Here is a 22559-nt window from a genome sequence, read left to right as displayed (position 1 = left end):
CACCCACTCCTCATAAGACTTCTGCTCCAGACCACTCATCAGCTTTGTTGTCCTTCTCTGGACACACTCCTCTCCTCAAGTGCAGCTGTTTCCAGCAGTGGATCACTGCACATTGCTACACTGCATGTATTCATTGCAAACATACCCTTAAACTCTTCGTTAACTAGACAAGTTTTTAAAGATAAACATACATGTGGTATTAGATGTATTTTTTTTTATCAGACTTCCTAAATATGCATTGTATTAGGCCTCAGTCTCCCATGCTCAAAATTCTGAGGTATACTGTCCCCAGTCAGTATGTGAGTTGAGTCTTTGGTAATTTATGTGTGGCTACTTTGACAATTGAGGAGAACACAGCAGAAGTGCTGCAATGGGAACAAAATGCAAGGTGAGACTATCCAACCTACCCATGTCTTCATGTTCAGAGGATGAATATCCATGTGAATAGAGAACATTTGGTACTGAATCAGGGAATCAAGGATCTTTGATGAAGATTACCAAAATGCACTGCCTTCAGTGACTAGTGGAATCATTTAACTCCGTAACAAAGTGCACCCCAAACATCAAGGCAATTCTGCACCCATATCTCTGCAGTTTTGCAAGTACCTTACTAGGTTTAAACACTAACACACACCTCAAAAAGAAAACTTCTCTATCTTATGCCCCATTTTCAATCTATTCTGCCTTCCTCAAAATAACATCTTTTACCTACCTCACCACCCAGCTCTTCAATTTTATTAGCACAGCTGCCTTCACTCCTAACCAGAGGGCAGGATAAGCCTACAGTTACTGTACACTAAACAGAAACACCTGTGGCTCTCCTTTTTCATATACATTCATATATATACATATATTAGTTATTCTTTCTTTCTTTTTTGTTGTTGTCAGAGCACTAAGTCCATGTTCTGCAAAGGAAAATAAATCCCCATCCTTACATTCTCTCCCACACCCCCCACGTGGCCTTGACAGACAAGCACAGACGGTGCAGCAAATATTTCACTTCACTTTATTTTAAAGAAAAGGAGAGAGGGGGAGAAAGAATTCTTGTGGCATTCCAGAGGTCCCTGGACACTCATTCCAAATGCCTGAGTTGGGCCCTGGGTGAATTTCAGTCTAAAAGAGAACCTGGGTTTCTAGGCAGCCATCCAAATTCAACACAGGAACTTCTTTCTTTCTAAATAAGTTTTAAAAAATTAAGACATAAAGAAAAGGAGAGAAAAGGAAAGAAAGAAAAAAAAACCATCAGGAAGAGAGAGAAGTGGAGGGAAGAAGAAGCAACCAAGGTAGCAGAAAATGAATGCAACGAGAGGAATCCAATTCTTCTCCTATAATTCCACTTCAGAGTTTTATTTTCAGGAGTCAAAGCTGTAATCATGCTACAAGCAGAGCAGCTAGCCTCATAACCATGAAACAATGGTGTAGAGAAAGAGATCACCTTTCTCTCCTTGGTGACTGCTTCTGTTAGGGTAGAGGAGCTGGGTTTGGAAACTGGTTCTCACAGTGTCTTGCCCACACTGGATCTGTCCATCCTTTGACCACATACACAAGTGAGGGCAACTCTGGCACAAAAGCCCTGGTGATGTGCAGCTCTGTCTTACAGTATTTAGTACCACTGCAGTTGTGCTGAACCAACAGTATGCACAGATCTACTGCAGTTCAATCAATCCAGAGCCTTGGACATCAAAGGAGATGTGCTGCTGGAGAACTTCCTCAACGTGGTTACTGATTCCCAGTGGCTCAGCCCAAGGAAAGCCACAATATTACTGTCTTCTGTCACCTTGCACTTTATCGTGTCAATCAACAATGAGTTATACAGAGAAATTTAGTTAATTGTGAGAGTATTGAATTTCTTACCTCACTCAGCTTAGCCCAGTTGAAGGATTTCAGTGGGTGTGAAGGCTGCGGGATAGACTTCTTCTTCAGGCTGGTACCAGCGCTGCTGAAGGTGGTTGTTGAAGGGGGTGGCGCTCCCAAGCTGAAGAAAGGCGGTGCTCCAGGTGGGGGAGGAGGTCCTCCTGGAGGAGGTGGTGGGGCAGGAGGAGGTGGACAGCTGGAGAAAGGCAGAGGAGGTGGTAGCGGGGGCAAATTCTCAGAGGTGAGAGCAGAGGACAGTGCTAGTGGGCCGCCTGGAGGAGGGGGTGGTGGGGCTGGGAAGGAAATGCTGCCCCCTTGCTGGAGAAAAAAAACACACAGAAAAAGAAAGCAAACAGCTTAAAAGGCAAAATAACTCCTTACTGCCAGCTGATGTGATTTTATTATGAGTCTCAAAATATTTGATGTTTTCTTTAAAGCCTCCTGCACTCAAAGCCATGCAATAAAGGGAGGAATCTCAGCTTTCATTTAAGAGAAAGTTTCAAACCCTTGAAGTTGTGGAGAAGAGCTTGAAAAAGGGAACCATAAATGGCTCAGAAAAACAGAAAGCTAGTAAAAGAAGCCAAAATGTATTATTTTATCCTTATGTATGAAGAAAGAGAAAAGTTCAATCTTTGAACTTCTGAACTCCCTGGTTTTAAACCTTAGGGTTTGAAATACAGAGTATCTGTCATTAGGCCCTCCTAGCACAAAGCTGGAGCAGAAAGGAGAGTAGGGAAGTAACTTCTCAGGGCTATGTCCTGTGGCAGAGAGACAATACTGTGACAGACACGTTACTGGAACAGGATCACTACGCAGTTCCTCCTGTCACTTCTGCAAAGGTCCAAGGAGGCACAAATACTCCTGAAGCACAATGGGAAACGTCTTTCTTCACGAAAATTACTTTCAGATTGGGCAGATTTCTCTCTATTCTATCAAAATAATGATCAGGGCCACCTCACAGTAAAATTTGCGCCTAGAAGAGAACGCAGTTCCTCACCAGATTTGGCATAGAGGGTGACTGAGAAGGAAAGGAGCAGCTCATTCCTGAATTATCCAATCTATACCATCCGCTCAGAGATTTTGTTCTCAATTGAAAGATGAGCAGCTGGCTAGACAGACTCTTTCTGTACAAACCACAGAAAGAGCTTCACTCGTAACGTTCTTTTGTTCATCATTCACTAGTTAGCAGGCTTTAAACAAGAATGGGAAGAGTCCCAGTCTCATACCGAGTACTCATTAAGTTGAGCTACCAGGTCATTCATCTGGTCCCTGGCCTGGCGCAGCTCCAAGGATTCTTTCTGCAACTTGTCTTTCATTTTGTTCAGTGTCTTCATCATTTCATCTTTCTCCTGGGTCTTTGTCTCACATTCCCTCTCCTTCTTCTCTAGCTTGCTCATCAGTTCAGCATGATCTAGGAAGAACAGGCAAGCAGGGTTGATGAAATAAATCTCACAAACAAAGAGATGGAGTTTACTCTGAAATAAAGCTGATAAGTCTGTCAGTTCAGCTGGGAATGTGTGATATGGAGAAAAGAAAACAAAGTCTGACTATTCTGACAGCAATCTTCAGCAATCAATACAGCAATGCCCAAATTTCACTTAGATTGCAAAATCATTTCATGTCACTATTGAGGGAAGCGCCATCCTATGAAGCACATAAACTAATTATCATGATACAAAATGTACTGGAAGGAACAAAGTAGGGTTAGCCCATGAAAGATAACCCAGACAGTCACTTGTGCCTATCTCAGCTTCCCGCTGCTCTGTGAATGGGTCACAGTCTTTCTTTCTTGCCTCCCCAAACACAGAGGATGCACTCACCTTTTCGAAACTTCTCTGCCTGATCCCTCCACTGCTTGACTTCATTCTCATTCACCAGCCTGAAAGATGAAATCAGAACATAAAAATGTGTTCTGAGCTATCCAGTTTGAAAGGCAAGCAGCCATTGTATGTAGCGATCAGCAAAAGACGACCTGGTAAATTTATGCATGTTTAATCAGGATCATGCTAGCGGTCAGTTTGCTTCCAGATCCTGATCATTACTGCAGCCAACAGTTAGTATTATAAAGGTGTCTTGTAGCTCAAAGTCTCACAACGAATAAAGAATGCCTGGGGAACAGACACTGGCATTCTTCTGTCTTCAGGTAATGCCCTAAAAGTGCCAAGTGTATTTACTTTGAAAGTCAAAATTCATGGCTAAAATCATTGTAGCTGTTCTGGGATACAAATTATTCTACCCTTAACACAAGACTGCATTGCCATTTTTTTTCTACTTTCCATAGTTCTATATTTTTTTGTTTCTTAAGAGGATAGAGAATGTTTATCTGTTGGGTAATTTATCAGTTACAAGGCAGCGCTCATATCTCATACTGGCACAGCTATTTCCTACTACTGACAGAAAATATGCAGAGCATGCTGGGGGTTGATTAGATATGCAAAATGAGTAGTAGCTATGGAAGCAGAAATGGAAGATCAGGCACAAGGTCTACAAAGGAGTCTGATATCCAAATACACAGAAAGAGATTAACATCAGTGTATTTTTCCATGATGAGAAATCAGTTTAAATTTTGACTCATGACTATAACAGGAGGGACTGGGAGATTTTTAGTACAGGAGAACTTGGTTTCATATGTTCTATAAGAATGCTCTTTCCAGTGGATATTTCAGAAGGGTAACGGGCCACAAATTACCTGCAGAGGCAGATGGATGGGATGGAGACTCCAAAAGTTTGGCTTAAAAAGGACTGAGAACAGGGAAGTTGAGATGAGAGCCAGCTAATGTAGCTAGACTTCTCAAATGATGCATCCTATGGGAAAAAATAATGGTAGAACCCTTGGCCAGTCAGTGGGTGAGCACATGCAGACATTTTACTGAGGTAAAAAGCTTTATGTGCTAGATGGGTGTTACTTTCAACTATTTCAATTTTTCTAAACTAAGTGCTCATTAATGAGGAATGAGATCCAAATAGAGAGGACAACATTTTTTGGGAATATCAGTGAAAGCTTTCATCAACATCTTGAAAGAAAAAGGAAGAACAAGGAGGTTTTACTGCACAATCAAGGATATTTTTTTCTGCTCTTCTAGCTATCTTAATATTTAATAGAAATTAGAAGCCAAACGCAATAATTCTGCTTGAAAATGCCATCTGGTGGAGTTGTCATTGGAAGGAAACTAGTTATAACACTAGCAAGCCAACAAAAAGCTGTAAATTAGCACAGGAAACTCCTCAGATATTTTTTTTCCTAAGTACCTGCATACTTAACATATAGTTACAGCTTTATAACGGAAACAAACAATGCAACTTACATTTTAATTATATTTTTGACATTGAAGTTTTCCAGTGGAGCTATATCTGGATCATCTCCTCGTTCATCTTGAAGAACAATTTGTTGGAGTATTCTGTCCAACAACTGCCACTGCTGAAAATTTCCTCCATTTCTCTTATCTGTATGAAAAATGAGCAACACGTGAGAACTTCCATCTTCATGCTAAAGTGCACAGGTTTACTGACAGATGGGCATTTCTTCCTTTCTGGTCACCATGTTAATCCCATAGGTAGTAAATTACAGAACACAGCACCTAACGCTGAATTATTGCTGACAGATTAGTTGCAAATACTTAGCATATTGGAACAAATCATAACAGGCATTTGCAACACTGTGCCTGACCTGTACCTTCAGGTTGTGTGATCCTCTTGACAGACAACTCCATCTTGTGCTTTAGATACCTACAGAAGTGATTCTATCACTTATTTTATGCAGCCTGATGGTATTTTACTTTATTTTGCACCTAGGCAACACTATGATCAAGCACAATAAAAAAAGTCAGATGTTCCATCTGTGTACTTTTCTCTGAAAGTCAGTCAAACTCAGCCGACGTGAAAATTTCATACAAATGTGGTCGAAATTTGTGGAAAGAAAATAAATTGAACTAAAGGGACTGATCTTCTGGATTTAGTCAAATTTAGTTGCCATCCATATTGCCAGACCAATACGAAGTTCACCTTAGTTCCCTGGGTTACATAATCTAGACCTTTAAATTATTTCAAATTGCTCCACTGCAATCCTGTTCTATCCTAGAAGGATATCCTTCTGCCACCAAACATTTCAAATCAATACACAAAGCTCAAGTACTGTCTTAAACAATAACAGTAAAGAGACCACTGACAAACAATGGCTAGAATTTATGCAAGGCAGTACTTTCATCTAATCAGTGCCTGAAAACATGCTACAATACCTCCTTCATGTAATTCTCAGTAATTCTCCTTCATGCTGATTTCTCAGTTTGACTGCTCAAGTATGGCTGAAAGTAACCAAAACAAATCCCTTATAACAGGATTAGGGCAGGTAATTCATCGGTGATCTTGCTGTAATTTTGCTCAGCTCTTGCACTCTGAAAACGTGACTGAATTACTTTATTTCAGTTAACAAGTAGATTCCTATCATCTCTCTTTAAAACAAAAGCCAATGTTATTTTTCATTTTGAGCTCAGGAGCCCTCCACTGACATTTTGCCATAGGACAGCAGCCTGAAGACTTATTGTGGAATTTCCCAGTGACAGAACAGCTTTCTGTACTATATCGTTTCACCAGAAAAATTCCTCACTGCATTTTGTTAACATTCAAAGTGGTATCTATTTCTGGGAAATCTCTGATCTAAAGCACAACAGCTCTTTTTAAAAGTTTCTAATTTAAAGTCATTATAAGCTCTGTCAGTGACAAACTGGAATGTCTCCAGCTACTTAATTTTATTTGCAAGTGCAGAGAGGTCAAGCTGCTGCTGTAAGTTTTACAACAAAATCTGCTGAATGGAATCAGTGCAATACACCAAGTCCCTTAGCCACTGCCAAGTTCTGAATGGAGGACACAAGCAGTGTGTCCTGGTATCTGTGACACTGTGCTCATGCCAAAATTTCACCCATTTCTTCAACACTCCTTCTCTGGAAAACTGTGAGGTACTCACATGGCATCTGCAAGCAGTGCTGAAGGATGGATAACAAATAGGGGTAGGCATCTGTGTGCTTCAATCTTTTCTTGATCAGTTCAAACATTTGAGAGGCGCTTTTTGTATCAATGTGGATCTGGAGTGAGGGAAGGTAGTGAAATAATAAATCAGATTAAAAACATGCACAGTAAAAGCTTAATTAGCTGTGAAACACCAAAGACCAACAGGCAAGACACAGGCAAGTTTCCAGCAACTGGACCTCTGCAGTCTCTTGCAACATGCAGCTACAAGCCCAGTGAAGAGCTTGTACATAGGTCTTGAGATTGGCATTGATCTACCCCAGAACAGAAAAGTTTTCCAAAGCAAGAGGTTAGAAGGCTAGGAGGCCTCAGTGTGATCAAGAGCTGTTCTGTAATAGCAAAAATGTGAAGGAAAAAAAAAAAAAAAAAGATGTCCCATCCAAAGAAGCATCCAAAATTGAGTTGGATTGGACACTGATCTTGAGAAAGATGTTGCTGCCCATTTTTAGTTGTTGGATTATATTAAACGCCATTTGATCTTGAAACTATTTGATGACACTATGAAAACCTCTGGGTCCAAGGAAGAAGTTGCACAGAATCACAGTAGACAATTGGCATGGAAATGCTTGTTGCTCTGTATCAGCATCTGGTAGGAACTATTCCAAAAAAAGAAAAGAAAAAAAAAAAAGGAAACTACAACTGCTCTGGACCCTGCAGCCCATTACTGTTGCTAGCAGTTGTGAAAACTTTCCTTGCTTTATGCACATCTTCAAATTCCATCCATTTTAAAATACTGGCCCCTCTCTATAGCCTCTGGTGTGACAGTCTTTAGGAGAGTTTCCAGTGATATACTGGAAAAAGTACCAGAGATGAGCCCAAGTTCTGTAAAAAACTCAAAGTCCTGTAAAGGAGATGCCTGAAACTGGAATCATCTGGATCATCAGGACTGCAGGACTGCAAATGTGAGAATAGTGTTGATAGCATCCTCTGCTCCCGAACATTCAGCAAAACATAAAAAAGAAATCTGTCAGGACACTTTGCAGAATGCCTGTCTGTGATTATTGTTTTTGTTTCACCAGAGACCCCATACGTTCTAAATGAAAAACAGTGAAAAAAAGAGGACTAGCCAGTCTCAGCATCAAAGCCAATCACTGCTTTCAGGAAATATAAAAGGGAAGTTGCATCAAGGATCCAAGGAGGGTGTTCAACTTCGGCAAGTTCAAGTACTCCACAGAAAATCTTACCAGGTCAAAGCGCTTTGCAAGTTCCAAGTCATCTTCATTTCTGACCATTTCAAAGAAATCTAAGTGCCTAAGGGAAAACAGAAAAACAAAAATTACCAACTGTCATAGCATAACTCAGACTTCAACAAAACATGCCACCACAGAGAATGCAATGCTTGGAAATTGGCATGGTTTCTTACATGGAAGTATTGGAATATATATGCAAGACAACTGACACAGGTCACTAATAGGCCAAAATGAATAATCAAAGGAGGTAAAAATGCTCTTTAATCCTTAATGCTAAATCCTAAAATGCTCGTCACCGTGTTGAGGTAAGTGGAGTTGCAGTGGAAAAAACATTTATTATCCATAAAACTTCTAACAAAATAATTTGAAGGTGTCATTTAATGTTATTTTTCATGCAACAACAAAGCCATATGAAGCTGCTACCAATTCTCCCTTTTGCCTTTTTCAAATTTCTTTTTCTGAATGTCATCCTCAGCTTAGAAGAAGAACAATTCATGAAATCCTTGCCACACTCACTGCCAATTTAGTATGTGCATTTTCTACTCCATCTGCTGATTTTAATTTTAAAGACAATTATTTCTTTTGTCTTTTAAAGGGAGTCAGTTTTAGGGAGAGACAGAAACAGCCCAGTGCTTGAATGTGAAACTCAAAAAGAGGAGAGCTTTTAAGAACTCTTTCTGTGATCAGTGACTGTTCTCAGAAAACATTTCTTACCTGTCAAGTGTTGCATTCTCATGCTCCCTTAGCTTGTCAATGACAGGTTGAATTCCCAGCATTAGAAACTCATATCGTAGGTGTAATCGGAATTCTAAATTGTCCTTATAAAGAGAAGAAAAAGAATTTACTAAGTTCCAGAACCGTTCATCACATTTAAAATGATTCACTTATATCTTAAATTCTTCCCTTTCTAATGTCCTCTTTCCTGACACCAAATTCACAGGATGATTACAGGATTTCAGTAAGTTAAGTAAAACATGAATGTCTTTGCCTCTGTTTCTCTTAAGATTACTGTTCTCCTGTATCTACAATGAGTTCTGCAAGTCTAGCCAGAACAGCACACTCTATGTTTCAAAAAGAACAAAAGGTACGGGTCCTTAACATGCTAGTCAATTAGAAACCTATCTCCTGCTTAGAGATGAACAGAACTACAGTTCTTTCTCATAGTTTATATATATATCTGTCATAAAATCACCAGAAACTCTGGTGAACTTGACACCTTCATACAGGATTGTGAAGGGTGGCTGCAGATAGAGACTCTGCCAGACAGAGCTCTTACAAGCTTGTTGCCTACTGTGGTTTAGCCAGAAAAAAATAAAAGCCAAACTTTTAGTGACACTTCAGTTTTAGTGAATCAAAATCAGTTTAAACTATCCTCCATATTTATTGTGACTGAAAACCAACAAACTGACTTTACTGAACTCTTTGACTTTTTAAAAAATTAATACGTTTGGGGTTTGACTTTAAGTCAAAACATGTTAACATTTTAAAATATTTCTGCAGGTAAACCAAGAAGTTTTTTGAAAGGCTGATTATCAAGGAGATAAATGCTTTGCAGTTCTTACAAAAACAAAAAATGCCACAATCATTTCAGTGCAAGTAGTCAGCTATCTTAGAAGAATTAGAAGAGGCTGGGAATTAAATAACATGGAAGACAAGTGTAATAATGAACTTGACAATTCAGCATTATTTTCCACAAAGTACATCCATTCACACAACATTTGTGACTTAATCTACTAGCCACTTCCAGAGTAAATGAATTCAAGCATGACATTTGAGATGGAATTTCTGGGACAGTGACTTACCTCACCAGCACCAGCATTCAAAACAGCATTGATAAAGGACATGATAGCTGTTTTGAGATTTACTTCATCTCGATATCGCCCCATGCTTCGGTCTAGCTCATTCAACAATGTCTAAAACAGAACAACAGGCTAGGTTAGAGGATGTAGTCTTATTTCTTGGACTATTTTGCTTACTGCTCATGGTTCTGTGAACAGTCATCTTCTGATTTACTATATACTTGCTTAAAGATATAACTTTATTCAGTGATGATTGTTAGCAGTCTTGTCCAGCCACATCACAATAACAAATGAAGAATAGAGATGGGAATAAAATGCTCATGAGATCCTAATTAAAAACAAAGGTGTTTTTTTTTTTTTTTTTTGTTTGTTTGTTTGTTTGTTTTTAAACAAGCTATTGGAGAAAAAGCAGATGCCTTTACAGTTCCTGCCAACATGATCTAAGAAAACAGCAAAATTGTGTCCTCCCTCATATTAGTTAACTTCATACAGAAGTTTATACATAGAGGATAACATCAACAGATTCATTCTCTTTACTCACAGCACTCAAGTAACTTTCACTATTTTCTTGGATTTCAGCAGAATAGGTTGCACTTGTGTAGGCACAGGGAGAAAATTCTAAAGAAAAGCTGTCTTTTATTTCTCTATAAGAAGATTTGCATTTATTTCTCCTTGTTCCTTCACTTACAACCATTTCACACGAAATAGACAATTACTGGCCTCTTGGTCAAGTCCTTTTAAGGATTTGCAAATAACAGGAATATCCTCAAGTCTGAAGTTATTACAGCTTAAGGGTAAATTACTGAATTCAAGTGGAAGTGCAGCTGAACTCCAGTTTTCTTTGTTACATCTCCCTGTTAATGAAATATCAGGGGTATTCAACACTTGGGGGTATCTCATACAGAAATGCTCTTGACGTAATCTCTGCATACATGTAGATACATCATCATAATCTCATTAACACCTCAAGACAGAAAGAGAGGGGGAAAAGATAAATAACTTGTTAACCTCTGCCATATGCAGTCTATTTCAGATTAATTCCAACCGAATATTTACTGAAGAGTTTATATATATAAGAACTGATTAGCCACAGAAGCAATTCTACAAATGGATTTGTGCTGATATCTGCGAATCTGCTCTTCACAGCAGATCTTCTCTGATCAGTTCATCATTCTAAAAATTATTTTCTTTACCAGAAGAGTAATAAACTTCACTTGAGCTCTGTCAGTTTAATTGTATGGATCTCATTCCAGCATTATTAATAAAAAACCCCACTCGTGTTTGTTTTGGTGATGTACTACTGATGGAATACTTTTCCCAGGAAGTTTTGGCCACAAAAAGAGAAAGAGGATAAAAATAACATTTTAGAGTTCAGCTCAGCAGATTCATCTAAACAGAATTGTGAAGCTAAGATGCTGAGTAAAGAAGTTCATTTTCCTTTAGTCTTCAGTTCCTGACTACTGAAAGTGTTCATTCATAGCAAAATTTTTCCCAAGCTAGTCACCAGTTTCATAGGTCTATCTTGTTTCCTGTAGAAAATGGACATCATCATGGAAATATGTGTTCAGAAGCACAGGGAATATCCTCCAGGACATCCCATGGGGACAGAATAGGTTCCTGGCTTCATGTGAAACCTTTGCTTGTTTTTCTGTGAAAATCTTTTGATCTATCATACACTACTGACAGCTGTTCTTATATCTGAGCACAGAATGTTTAACTTCTCTCCCAACTTCACTGGATTTCATAAATTCCTTTTCCTGCAACTTCTAGATTGCCCAGTTGGCAATTGTGAATTCCTGGTGTTTGAACTTCCACCATGTCCATGACTTTCTAGTAGTTGTATTAAGGCCAAATACACAGGTTGTTCCAAAAGTAATGCCTCCTATTTATTTCCTTGAAAACTACAACAGATACTGTAAGCACAATAACACCATCTGAGAGCAAATTCTCAACTCTGTCTCTAACATTATTTTTCAATATTTTCATCATGGTGACTATAGCTTGCAATATGCACACTGTTGCTCAGCTCTAGAAAGAAACACTGTAAGGTCAGGCAATTTCTAAAGATTGGATTCCACACCCACGCATGGCTGAATTCCAATATCTCTAACTCTTTGCAAATGGTTGAGGTTCAAGTCTTCACTTGTGAACATTTCCTTCACCACACCTCTTGGCAGCCAGTTCTGTGGACTAATTGATCTTATGGTTGTAAAGGTTTTTCCTACCATTTAAGCAAAACTTTCCTTGCTTAATCTCATTATTCCTCATCACTGACAGCCAGTAAGGATTCATTCAATCTGCAGAAAACCTCAAAAGGCTTTGGATGAGCCCTGCGGGGTAGAAGCAAATCAAATTGGAATACAGGACTTTAACTTGTTCCTCTTTAGCTCCTTTACTACAATTCTGATTTGATCAGATTTCTCTCTGCAGATCATGCTCTGTACTGACATTGCTTAATACAAACCAGGCAATGGGGCTACGGAAGGAATGTTTCTAATCTCCACCTTTTCAACTGACAATATCAAACTACATTTCTTCACCTTCAGCTTTACAATTTCTAGCAGCATTATGGAGGAAAACAGAGTATTCTGTCCAAAGTAACACAGTTAATATTTTCTCCAGCAAATTAAGTCAGCCCCTTCCAGTATGCATCAAACACCTAACTGAACTCTATCTGAATGAGTATTCAAACAGCACACTGGGCTGGAAGGATACAAGTATATACTGAAATATCTTTCTGGGTCACTACAGCATTATAATTTTGCAACATTGGTTTAGCTCAAAACCCCGTATGTTAAAAAGTACATATTATACAACATCATAACACCACGCATTCACTTCACAAGATAGATGAGGGAAAACAGCAAAGCAATAATTTTGAAATGCAACAAATTAGGGAAGAGCAACACTGTGGTCCTTTCAGAGTGAAGATCGGTCAGTTTGGACTATATGATCTTTCAAAGTCCCCTCCAAGGGACCTGTTTTATTTTACATGGCGTAATGCAGACATTAACAATACTGAAGTCAGAACCTTTATCCTCAGTTTCCACAGCATTTTAGAGATCTTCACCTTTGCAAGAAGGCACCCAAGAAACTAAAGATGCAGCAACACTTTCATGGTCAAACAGTGAGCTAGCGACAATTTTGAAGACATAAGATGGAAAAGAAGAACAGTGAGGACACCAAGAGTGCATCCTACTAACTCTACTCTTTCTGCTTTGAGGGTTTATTGTTTCAGTTTCCAAATTTTTATTTCATCTCTCTTCTTTAAGGAGCAGAGTAGGATTTGTAGGCAAATAAGCACATTCAAATGAAAATTGGACAAAGCAAAGGCAGAACTTCTCCAAATTGCCTCAGGAAGGAGATTTAAGGAATGTCTTTCTATTACTGTGGTATTTGAGTAAAGATGGAATTAAAGGAAGAGTTACTTCAGGAAGATGGGCAACCTAAAAGGAGGGTAAAAAACTAAAGAAGGCAAAGGGATCATCTCAGACAAGAAGCTATGACAAATGTAAGAAAATAGGAATAGTCACAACAAGAAGTAAATAAACAGATTATAGAAACTTTTTGCAAGTCCAAGAAAAACCTGATTTTGACAACCCTATGAACACATTGAATAGAGGAAATACAGGGCGAAGTCGTAGTTCTCAAGGGCTTTCATTTGAGGGAGGACCAATATCTCAACAGGGAAGTAAGTTCTGGAGAACCTCCAGTATCTGTAACACAACTCCAGCTGAAAGCTGAGGACTGAATTGAAAACTGCAGTCAGACACACAGATGACATGCTGACAGTTTAGAAAGAGGCAACAAGTACATCAGAGATTCCTCTCATAGCCACATGTAAAACTTTGTTGTGGGAGAACTTCCATGATTATGAAGGGCTACCTACCTCTTCTGGCTTCATTAAAAAACAACAACAACAACAACAACAACAAAAAAACCCCAACAAACCAAACAGCTAACCCTTGCAAAAAACAAGGACACAATCACAGTTTTAGAACAGTAATCTTTAGCTGTTGTGATCGAGTGAAATTTAATTACATTGACTAGGATTACGGCTGCTTATATCACACAGAAATTTCTCTGTAATATGGATTTTAACTTTAGATGCACAAGTATAAAACTGCAAGTTCCTTATTGAAATAGGAAGAGTTATAGCAATACACAGCCAATGTAAGTGCAGTTAGAACTGCATCTGAAGTCTCAACTTTCCTTCTCTACTAATTGCTAGTTGATGATTCTTCTTATTATTCTTGGCTAGCTGTAACAAATAGTGCTTAGAACAGTGAGCAACAACAGCTTAACATTCAACTAAACATGCAATTTTTTATAGAACAATGTTTAACGTATAATTTGTTCATCATTTCACCATACTTGAGAATGTGCAAGTTGGAAATAAACAGCGTTCCAATCCAAAGCTGTTACCAGAAAGTTATCTAGAAGGTCAGGTTTTAAACAGTTGCCAGCAAATAGAAGTGCACTTTTCTTCCTCACTCTTACAAAACAAGACTAGTAGTAAAACCATACAGCCTCCAACTTAATTAGTGGTTAGAACTCCAGAAATGTCATCAGGTTAGAGAATGAACAGATTAGTAATTTTCATCTAACTTAGTGATCCCTCCTTTTTAAGGTAAAACTCAAGAGATTTTAAATTAGTATTAATGACAAGCAATCAGGTGTTTGGAAAAAAAGAAAATGTAATGATAACCTATTTGAAGAGAAACATTGCCTTTCTTCTGCCTAGCTATACTGCAACATGCACACTATAAAAACAGTCCTTGCAGAAATGCATTATATCAACTATTTCTGTCAAAGCATCCTTCCCGTACCTGGAATCTTGTTCTCTCTGCAGCATAGACTTGGTAGTGAAGCATGGCTTGCAAGACTTTCTTATGACCATCTGGTACCAAGCAGACAGCCCCTAGGATCTCCAAAACAGCAATCTTGGTCTTGATGTTCTCAGTCCGTAAGCTTTGGGAGATGATGTTGATACTCTCTGGATGAGCCAGGACATGAGCCCGTCCTTGGGAGTTGTTCATCAGTGCCTTGATACACCCTATAACGGATGTGTGTATACGGCTTTCTGAGGTCTCATAGTCCATGCTTTTCAGGAAGTTCAGCAAACAGCTCAGACCATCCAGCTCAATGAATCTCATCACAAACCTGAAAAAATACGCAGGGAAAAGAACAAAACCAAACTAAAGGTAAAGAAAATTTGTTTATTCAAAAGATATTCAACTCTGTGATCCCAGCATATGCAAAAGCTGGGTTTAAATATCTGGAAATTATCCTGTGATCTTAAGAGAAAAAAAAAAAAAAGAAAAAAAAAAAGAGGAATCAGAGATTCTCTCACTCTTTTTCTGTGACTATCAACTGTAATGACTAGGGAGTTAAGAGTCCACACTTTGAACCCACAATATATGTATAGGAGCGTATTACATGCAAGAGGCATATAAGAGCCTCTGAAGAGGCCTTGGCTGCATTATTTTATTTTGAAGATGTATACTAAACATGCACCACTGCCAATATGCCATAGCAAAATGCACTGTAAAAGCATCATAAATTGAAGAAATATAGAATCATTCAGTTACCAAATTACACATCAAAATCTGAACGTACACTGAAACGTTTATATTGACCATTCTGTTGTTTCTACTACATTCTACCATTAAAGTCACCTTTATTAAGAGTAAAATCATGGAAATTGAAGATAGAAATAATATAGGGAAAATGTCATGAATAAGCTTAAAGAATTAACCAAGGTTACAAGACAAACAAAAAAAAAACCAAACACAATACTAGTCCGTTCAGGCATTCTACTAGAACGAGTTACAGAAATTGATGGAGTTAGATAAATCCATTCAAACTGATCATTTTTGCAATGTTTCATTTAGAATTTGCATACTTTAAAATGGGGATGCAAAAACGTGAAACAGGCTGCAAATCATTTCTCTAGACTGATTTGTTTACCTCTGCTTCTTCTAGAAGGTCATTAATGTAGATGTACCTTTTCAGAACGCCTGAGCACAGAACCACGTGAATTAAACTTGAATTTTCAGTCCACCAAAAGGTAAACCAACAATAGTAATTCCACAACCACCCCATGGTGGTCATGTGGACCTCAAACACATGAAAAGTTGTTAACAACTGTAATCCATGTAAGAAATTAAGAGTACTTTATGTCTGAAGCTCAGAGCTTTTACCCTTAACTACCCTAAAGTGAAGTGCACTCCAGTTGAGTGACTGAAGTACAGACGGCGAAGTGCAGATGGCGAAGCGCAGACAGCGAAGAGCAGGCGAAGAAGAAGGATCAGGTGACCTTGCTTGGAGTTATATCCCCTTGCTGACCGCAAAGTCTCCTGGGGAAATGTAGTTCTTCTCCGACGGACGAACATTCGGCAGATATCAAACCCCACCCCCAATGCATTACATGATGTTATGGTGTGGAATACTGATGACCAAAAAAATCATAAAACCATGACACCAACCCCTCTTTCTCCTTAATCAATACTTCAATACTTCCCTAATGTACTACCCTTCTCTTGTAAGATGTTTTTTCTAATATCCATCAAGTATGGAAGCACCATATTGAAAGACTTCCAGCATTTCAGTGATCTCTGCTAATGTTTCTGCCAACAGCAATACAAAGCTGAGGCATACTTATTTATTTCTTGGATAAAATGGAATTTACACACATGGTGCACTGGTGGATACACCCCACACCATATAAGAACTACATGAGAGTTATACTCGTTCTGCTGATGGATTTGCCAATTTTCAGCTTATTCAGGCCTGCAAACCAGAAACATGGCAAAGACTGGTGCTTTCAGCAAAGCTTCAGTCTGAGGTTTGGATTTTGTTCAAAACTGAATTTCAAAGTGAATATCAGAGTAAGAGCAAGAACACACAGGAACACATGAATAGTAAAAACAAAGTTTACCTGAAATGTGAATGTCTGTAAGATAGCCTGCAAAGTTTCGCACAGGTCTAACTGCACATTTTTTGGATGCATCCTCTTGACTACCCTAACAAATCATAGAAGCAAAAGCCCCTATGCTTCCAGGTTACATGGTGGGATCACATATTGTGCACTAGGAGTTTATTAAGTCATTAAAGTTTGTTTCTTAAGTGGTTATAGAAAGATCAACAGTTCAATTTCTGTAATGCTGCTGGCATGCAAAGCACATTCATGGCTAAAATAGATGCTAAGGATAAAATGGGAACCAAAATAAGCACAAACTCAATTTGTTACCAAACAATGTGAAGCCACTGACTTTACTGCACTTCTCTAACCTTGGGCTTCAAAAGTTGAGTGGATCTTTGCCTAGGTGATGGGAGGACCAGTTGAAATTTGCTTTGCTCCTCCTCGTTTCTAAAGGTCAGTTCTATGGATTTGCCATACACATGAACCACTCAAACACACACACACACACACACACACACACAGAACCAAAAAAACAGAAACCAGTCATTTTGCTTGTTCTTCGCAGTTTCATGGCTGAGAGAAGACTCAGGATGGATACCTTTCCAAAGACATGGAATCAGAGAATCATTTGAGTTGGAAAGGACCTTCAAAAGTCATCTAGTCCAACTCCCAAAAAAAGAAAACATCCTAAAGAAGCAGCTGAACAAATGGTCTCTAAAGTCAACATTCAGATGAAATGCCTGCTCTTATGACAAGACATACAAGACATTAGAAATTTCATGTATTTTGGTCTTCTTTTTGACTGTGAACAAAATGTGAAATGCACAAAAATCACACTGTTCCAATTAAATACAATCCCTTACTAAATTCACTGGCAGAACAATTTTTCTATGCCTTTTTGGATGAGGTCATTCCAAAGACAGAAAGGTGCAAGGAAGTGGTACATGTCACAGACTTTGATTAATGACATAATTTAAAACAATGCCGGCATTTTCCTGTACTCTTCCTAGTTTAGAGAGCACACAGTGAGCTGCATTACTCAATAGGAAGCACAACCAAGTACCTTCACAGTTCAGCTGACACCAGAAGCAGTAATCAAATGATGATTTTCACCTTCCTTTCCCAAAACACTTAGTCCTCTATTTTCCGGAAAGGACAGAACTCATGCAAGAGGGAGATAAAGGAAGAAATGGTGACAGCAGTTTCTGGGACAAAAGACACTCTGGAATTCGGATTTGCTCAGTGAGAGTGGGGAGCTATGTGGGTCTGTACAGGAGAGAAAAAGAAGTGGGACTTCAGCTGACAGTCTGAGATCCATAATCCTCACACTATTTGATATTTGTGTATCTGTATGCCTGTACACACAGATGTTTGGGATCACACATGCATGTACAGAGGAAAACTCAACTCACACATATAAACTGCCTTCTTCCTCTAAACATACACACGTATGACTAACTGCCATCCTATATGCTCTGTATCCTGCAAAGGAACGTTTTGTTCTAGACTGAAAGGTGTAAAGTTAAGCATGCTAGCCAATGCATTCTGGCTAACACACTCAAAAACTCAAGCGTTAATAAAGTAGGGTGCGTTTTAATAGGTGCTAAACAAGCATATTAAAGCCTCATCTCACCTCAGACTCTCGCTTGACCAGTTTAGCACACATTAAAAAGGCACAGCACCTTTTAGCCTTTCAAGTTTTAGAGAGTGTTGATCAGAATGTGTTAGCTAGCTCAAATAACAAACTTCTCATCCAAATGCAGATGAGGCCTAGGAGGTAATGACCCACTGATGGATTCCAAGTGCTGTGGGGAACATCTTCCCTGTGAGACTCAGTCCAGCACAGGAAACACAGAAAGATCATATGCTGTGGGTGTGCAGAGGGCAGGATGTTCCCACCCTGCTATCTGCCAAGGCTGTACTTCCCTAAAGAATCAGGGGACAGACATAATCCTGACAACTACTGGATTGCTGAGAAATTCATCAAAATGGGTTTTGCTTCCTGGAAACATAAATGGTCATCTTCAGTATGAACTGGAATGCAATATGGCTAAATCAAACTAAAATAACAAGAGGTAAATCCGAGTTGAACAGAAGGAGAAAAGTAGACAGCAAAGGGAGTTAGTGCTTATGACTTAGAATAAAGAAAATTTTCCTCTGTGAATCAGACTTTTTTTTCCAGACTTTTTAAAGTTTTTACTTTTTTGCATTTGTGAACCTCCATCTTCAGGTATTAAAAAGAAAAAACAAAGCTCTTTCTGCTTCTGTCCAATAGTTTGTCATCACACTTGTTTATAGTCAATAGCTCTCACAAACCCAAAGGAAAATCTGTTTCCTTACTAGATGCAGATGTGGGGGTTTTGCTCTCTAAGGCTGGGGCTGTTCCTCTGTTCTGGGATATAACCTGGTTTTATAACTTCAGAGCAGCTCCTAAATACCAAAACAAAACGCATCTGCTTAGACTGGGTGAACTGGCTTCCCAGGAGCACTTCTAGCACCTTTTCTCTTAAGAGGAAAGGAACTTGAGTTTGGGAAGGTCTGCTTCAGAGTATGTTGGTATTAGAACTTGTGCCTTGGAATAGAGGCACAGATGAATGCCATTACTCGGCATTTTCTACTACAATATGCACAGTTCTACAGTAAAATGAAACACAGTCAAACAACTCATTTTTCTGCTTTTGGCCTAGATTGAAGAATTTAAGCAGAGGAGTCCTTTGGTAAGCTATCAGAGCCCCTCCATACCCTACTGTTACAAACAGATTCCAGACAGTCTATTGTATGTGAATTTTGGTACCTATTATCTTCAGAGATCTGATGAACAGAAGTGGCAAGGAAAATAGGATTTGATGTCCAAATTCAACTAGAAAGACTAGTATTTTGAAGGCTTGGGTATAGTACTGTGTATGAGAGAGATCTGATGGAGCTGAGGGCCTCTCTACTGCAACCTTTCCATCAAGAAGAAATTGGCTTGTTGATCAGTCATTGGCATGCAGCCCATTTGGCAGCTAACGAACTGAGTTGCTGGAAATTAGTTGAGACATAGGACTTAACTTAAAATTTGGCTTGGCTTAACTACTTTTAAAAAAAAAAAGCACCATAACCATCGCCAGTGATTTAGAAGAGAACACTTTATAGGGTAGCTCATAGATGCTTGTACTGAAGCTTGTTAAGGTTATTATAAACAGATGAGGCAACAGCCGTTGTCAAGGGGACCCAGTAGAATCACTGTAGGTCTGGTCTGGAAAACCTTGCAAGTTTTGGGCAAAGCACAATTCTCTCTTCTCTTTCACCTTCCTCTCAGGAAGGAGGCTGGGATATCCTATTCAAAATGATGGAGTAAAACAACCAGCAGTGGCCAGCAAAGTGTTTTGGCTGAATGTAGCAGAGATACTTAGGTACTCAGAGATGTTCAGTGATATGAAAAAGCTATTACTTTCACAGAGGAAGCATCATACCATCTCCATATTAGTGTGACAGTTGCTACATCATGTCTCAGCAGCACAGACTTGTGGTTAAAAATAACTGTGAAAATTGGGCACTTGGCAGTTGTCTCAGTGTCCATTTTAACATAAAGTTGAGCTACATTTTACTGTGTTCTGCTTTAGGACAGTGACAGAGAGAAGCAAATGGATGCTTGTCCCCATATGCCAGTTCTCAGTACAGGTTTTCTGTAATAGAGCTCCAGCTATGAACCTGCCACCACAAACAGTTCTGAGTCACAACACAAGAAATCTGACTGCACATGAATCTCAGAAAGAGCTTCTCTGTGCTGAAGACTTCATTCTACCTTTTGTCTTCTGCTCAGTATCTTGACATTCACACATGAAGGGAGAGACCATAAGGTCTGAAGGCCTCTCTGTATTTGCTTGCTGGCTACAGGAAGGAGATGTTTCAGCACTTTAAAATCCTAGAGCTCCTTCAGTTTCCTTCACATCTGTCTATGTACAATGCAGGAGCAGGCTCAACTCAGCTTAACTGCAGTGCAAATTTTCTTGAGATATGTATTTTTTAGTTATTATTATTATTATTAATTTGGTTTGATTATTTATTTATTTTTTTAATTCCCAAACCCTGTGTGACTGCATTACTGAAGCTCTCTGAAAACACGACTTCAGCATACTGTACTTACAAGCACATTCAGCATTTTGGTCTTAATACAAAGACATTCAGACCAAATATTCCCCTAGATTGTATCAGCCATGGTTACTGCTACAGCACAATTTCCTTCTAAGTGTCAAATACTAAAGGTTCTTATGCTAGTTAGTTTGCAATTGTTCAGAGCACTGATCTCAGAAAAACAAAGATGACCTTACCTTCAAAGACACAGTACACAACAAAATCTCAACATTTCTGCATGCTGCTGTTACACACAGAGCAGGAAGAATGCCAAACCAGGTGAAGTCAGATGGATTAGCTGCTTTGTGCCAAACAGTTCGCATTACTACAGATAAGAGGAAGCTGAAATTCAAAGTTCATAGCAGAAGCTAAGATCTTGCCTGTCATAAATCAGATCACATGGGGTGCTCAAGGGGCTATGAAGTTAGTAACTTTGATCTTCATAGTCCTTACCTGCATTTGTATGGATCTGCCACATGTTTTTCACAACAGAATTTTTTATTTTCCTGAAGCTATATGCTTCAACATTAGTATGCCCTTCCAGCTAGACAGGTTCAAAACAGGAACTGTACGGCTCTCTGTGGATTGTCTGAACTATTAGAGAATGCTTATGTGAGGTGAAACAAAGAGGTTTCTGTCTTTGCCAGTCTTTCTTATTCCACATCTGACCATAGGGAGGCAGTGAATTGCGATGAAAGAAGAACAACATTACCTCATGGGCTGAGTCCGCAGAGCTGTCTTCAAGTCTTCAACTATTTTATTTTTCATTTCTGTTTCTTCTTCATCAAAAGCATACAGAGTCTGCATCTGTTCAGAAAAGGAGATGACAATCAGAAAAGCTTGAGCTGCCTGGAAGCTAAGAGAGGGGCCAGGAATTATGAAAAACAACTATCCCATCAACCCATGGAGAGATGCCTGCCGACCTCTCACCAGGAAAGCAGTGTCTCAGCTACAAAACTGAATCCAGATGAGGCTGCTCATGTGGACTGGCAGCAGCATACTGCTTTGCCACACCAGCTAAACCAGGATTCTCAGATTACTCCCCAAAAATCATACATGCCAGGATGCCCTCAGAAAACTGTACCTAATTTGGAATGGTGATACGTTGTGGTGATCTATGGATATTGGAGGCAAAATACGTACAGAGATGCAAAATCTTATTAGACTGACATAACTGGAGGGATATGGAGGGAAAAAAAAAAAAAAAGGAAGAAAGACAACAAACTTCTGTCTCAAGTTTCAAAGCAGAAAAACTTTTTCTTCAAATGACTAGACAGCCTGCAAGTACCCTGGATTACAGTTTGTACATCTAAAAGTTTGACTATTTTTGCCTATCCAAATTAATTCATCTGGTATAAGATCCTGATTTTTGTACACACTTCACCCTTGCTAATTAAGAACATTTCCTGCAAAAAGCAGTAAGGAATATCATAAAATCCCTGTCCCTGTTTTTTAGGAAGAAAACAGAAGCATGCAGAGACTAGAGCCTGTATTTTCACATTTTCTTTTTGAGAGCTATCTCTATCATTTTTCCTCCTGGTACACAGCTTGTAGTCATCTGGAACTGAAGATACTGTGGATCACTCAAAAGTAGGGTGAAAGATTACGAGTGGAATACACTTAAAATATGACATTCTCAAAATAAAACAATGA

At 38.9% G+C, this 22559-nt stretch overlaps 1 protein-coding gene across 5 annotated transcripts in view; it reads right to left on the bottom strand.

Moving 5' to 3' along the window:
- The window catches only part of DAAM2 (dishevelled associated activator of morphogenesis 2), a 164085-nt gene that overhangs the window by 43894 nt on the left and 97632 nt on the right, over nucleotides 1–22559 (bottom strand). For all 5 annotated transcript variants that reach the window (XM_042877893.1, XM_042877888.1, XM_042877900.1 and 2 more), the window contains 10 exons: nucleotides 21619–21713; nucleotides 14695–15028; nucleotides 9869–9979; nucleotides 8781–8884; nucleotides 8061–8127; nucleotides 6815–6932; nucleotides 5160–5298; nucleotides 3675–3733; nucleotides 3081–3265; nucleotides 1855–2172 (listed from right to left, as the gene is read on the bottom strand). In XM_042877893.1, the coding sequence (XP_042733827.1) occupies nucleotides 1855–2172; nucleotides 3081–3265; nucleotides 3675–3733; nucleotides 5160–5298; nucleotides 6815–6932; nucleotides 8061–8127; nucleotides 8781–8884; nucleotides 9869–9979; nucleotides 14695–15028; nucleotides 21619–21713 (1530 nt within the window). The remainder of the gene's footprint in view (nucleotides 1–1854; nucleotides 2173–3080; nucleotides 3266–3674; nucleotides 3734–5159; nucleotides 5299–6814; nucleotides 6933–8060; nucleotides 8128–8780; nucleotides 8885–9868; nucleotides 9980–14694; nucleotides 15029–21618; nucleotides 21714–22559) is intronic.

The sequence above is a fragment of the Lagopus leucura genome, unplaced genomic scaffold, assembly GCF_019238085.1.
Source record: "Lagopus leucura isolate 7727_CA_CO unplaced genomic scaffold, USGS_WTPT01 Super-Scaffold_73, whole genome shotgun sequence".
Taxonomy (NCBI): Eukaryota; Metazoa; Chordata; class Aves; order Galliformes; family Phasianidae; genus Lagopus; species Lagopus leucura.
Note: the sequence above shows the minus strand (reverse complement) of the source record. Positions and strands in the feature narration are given on the sequence as shown.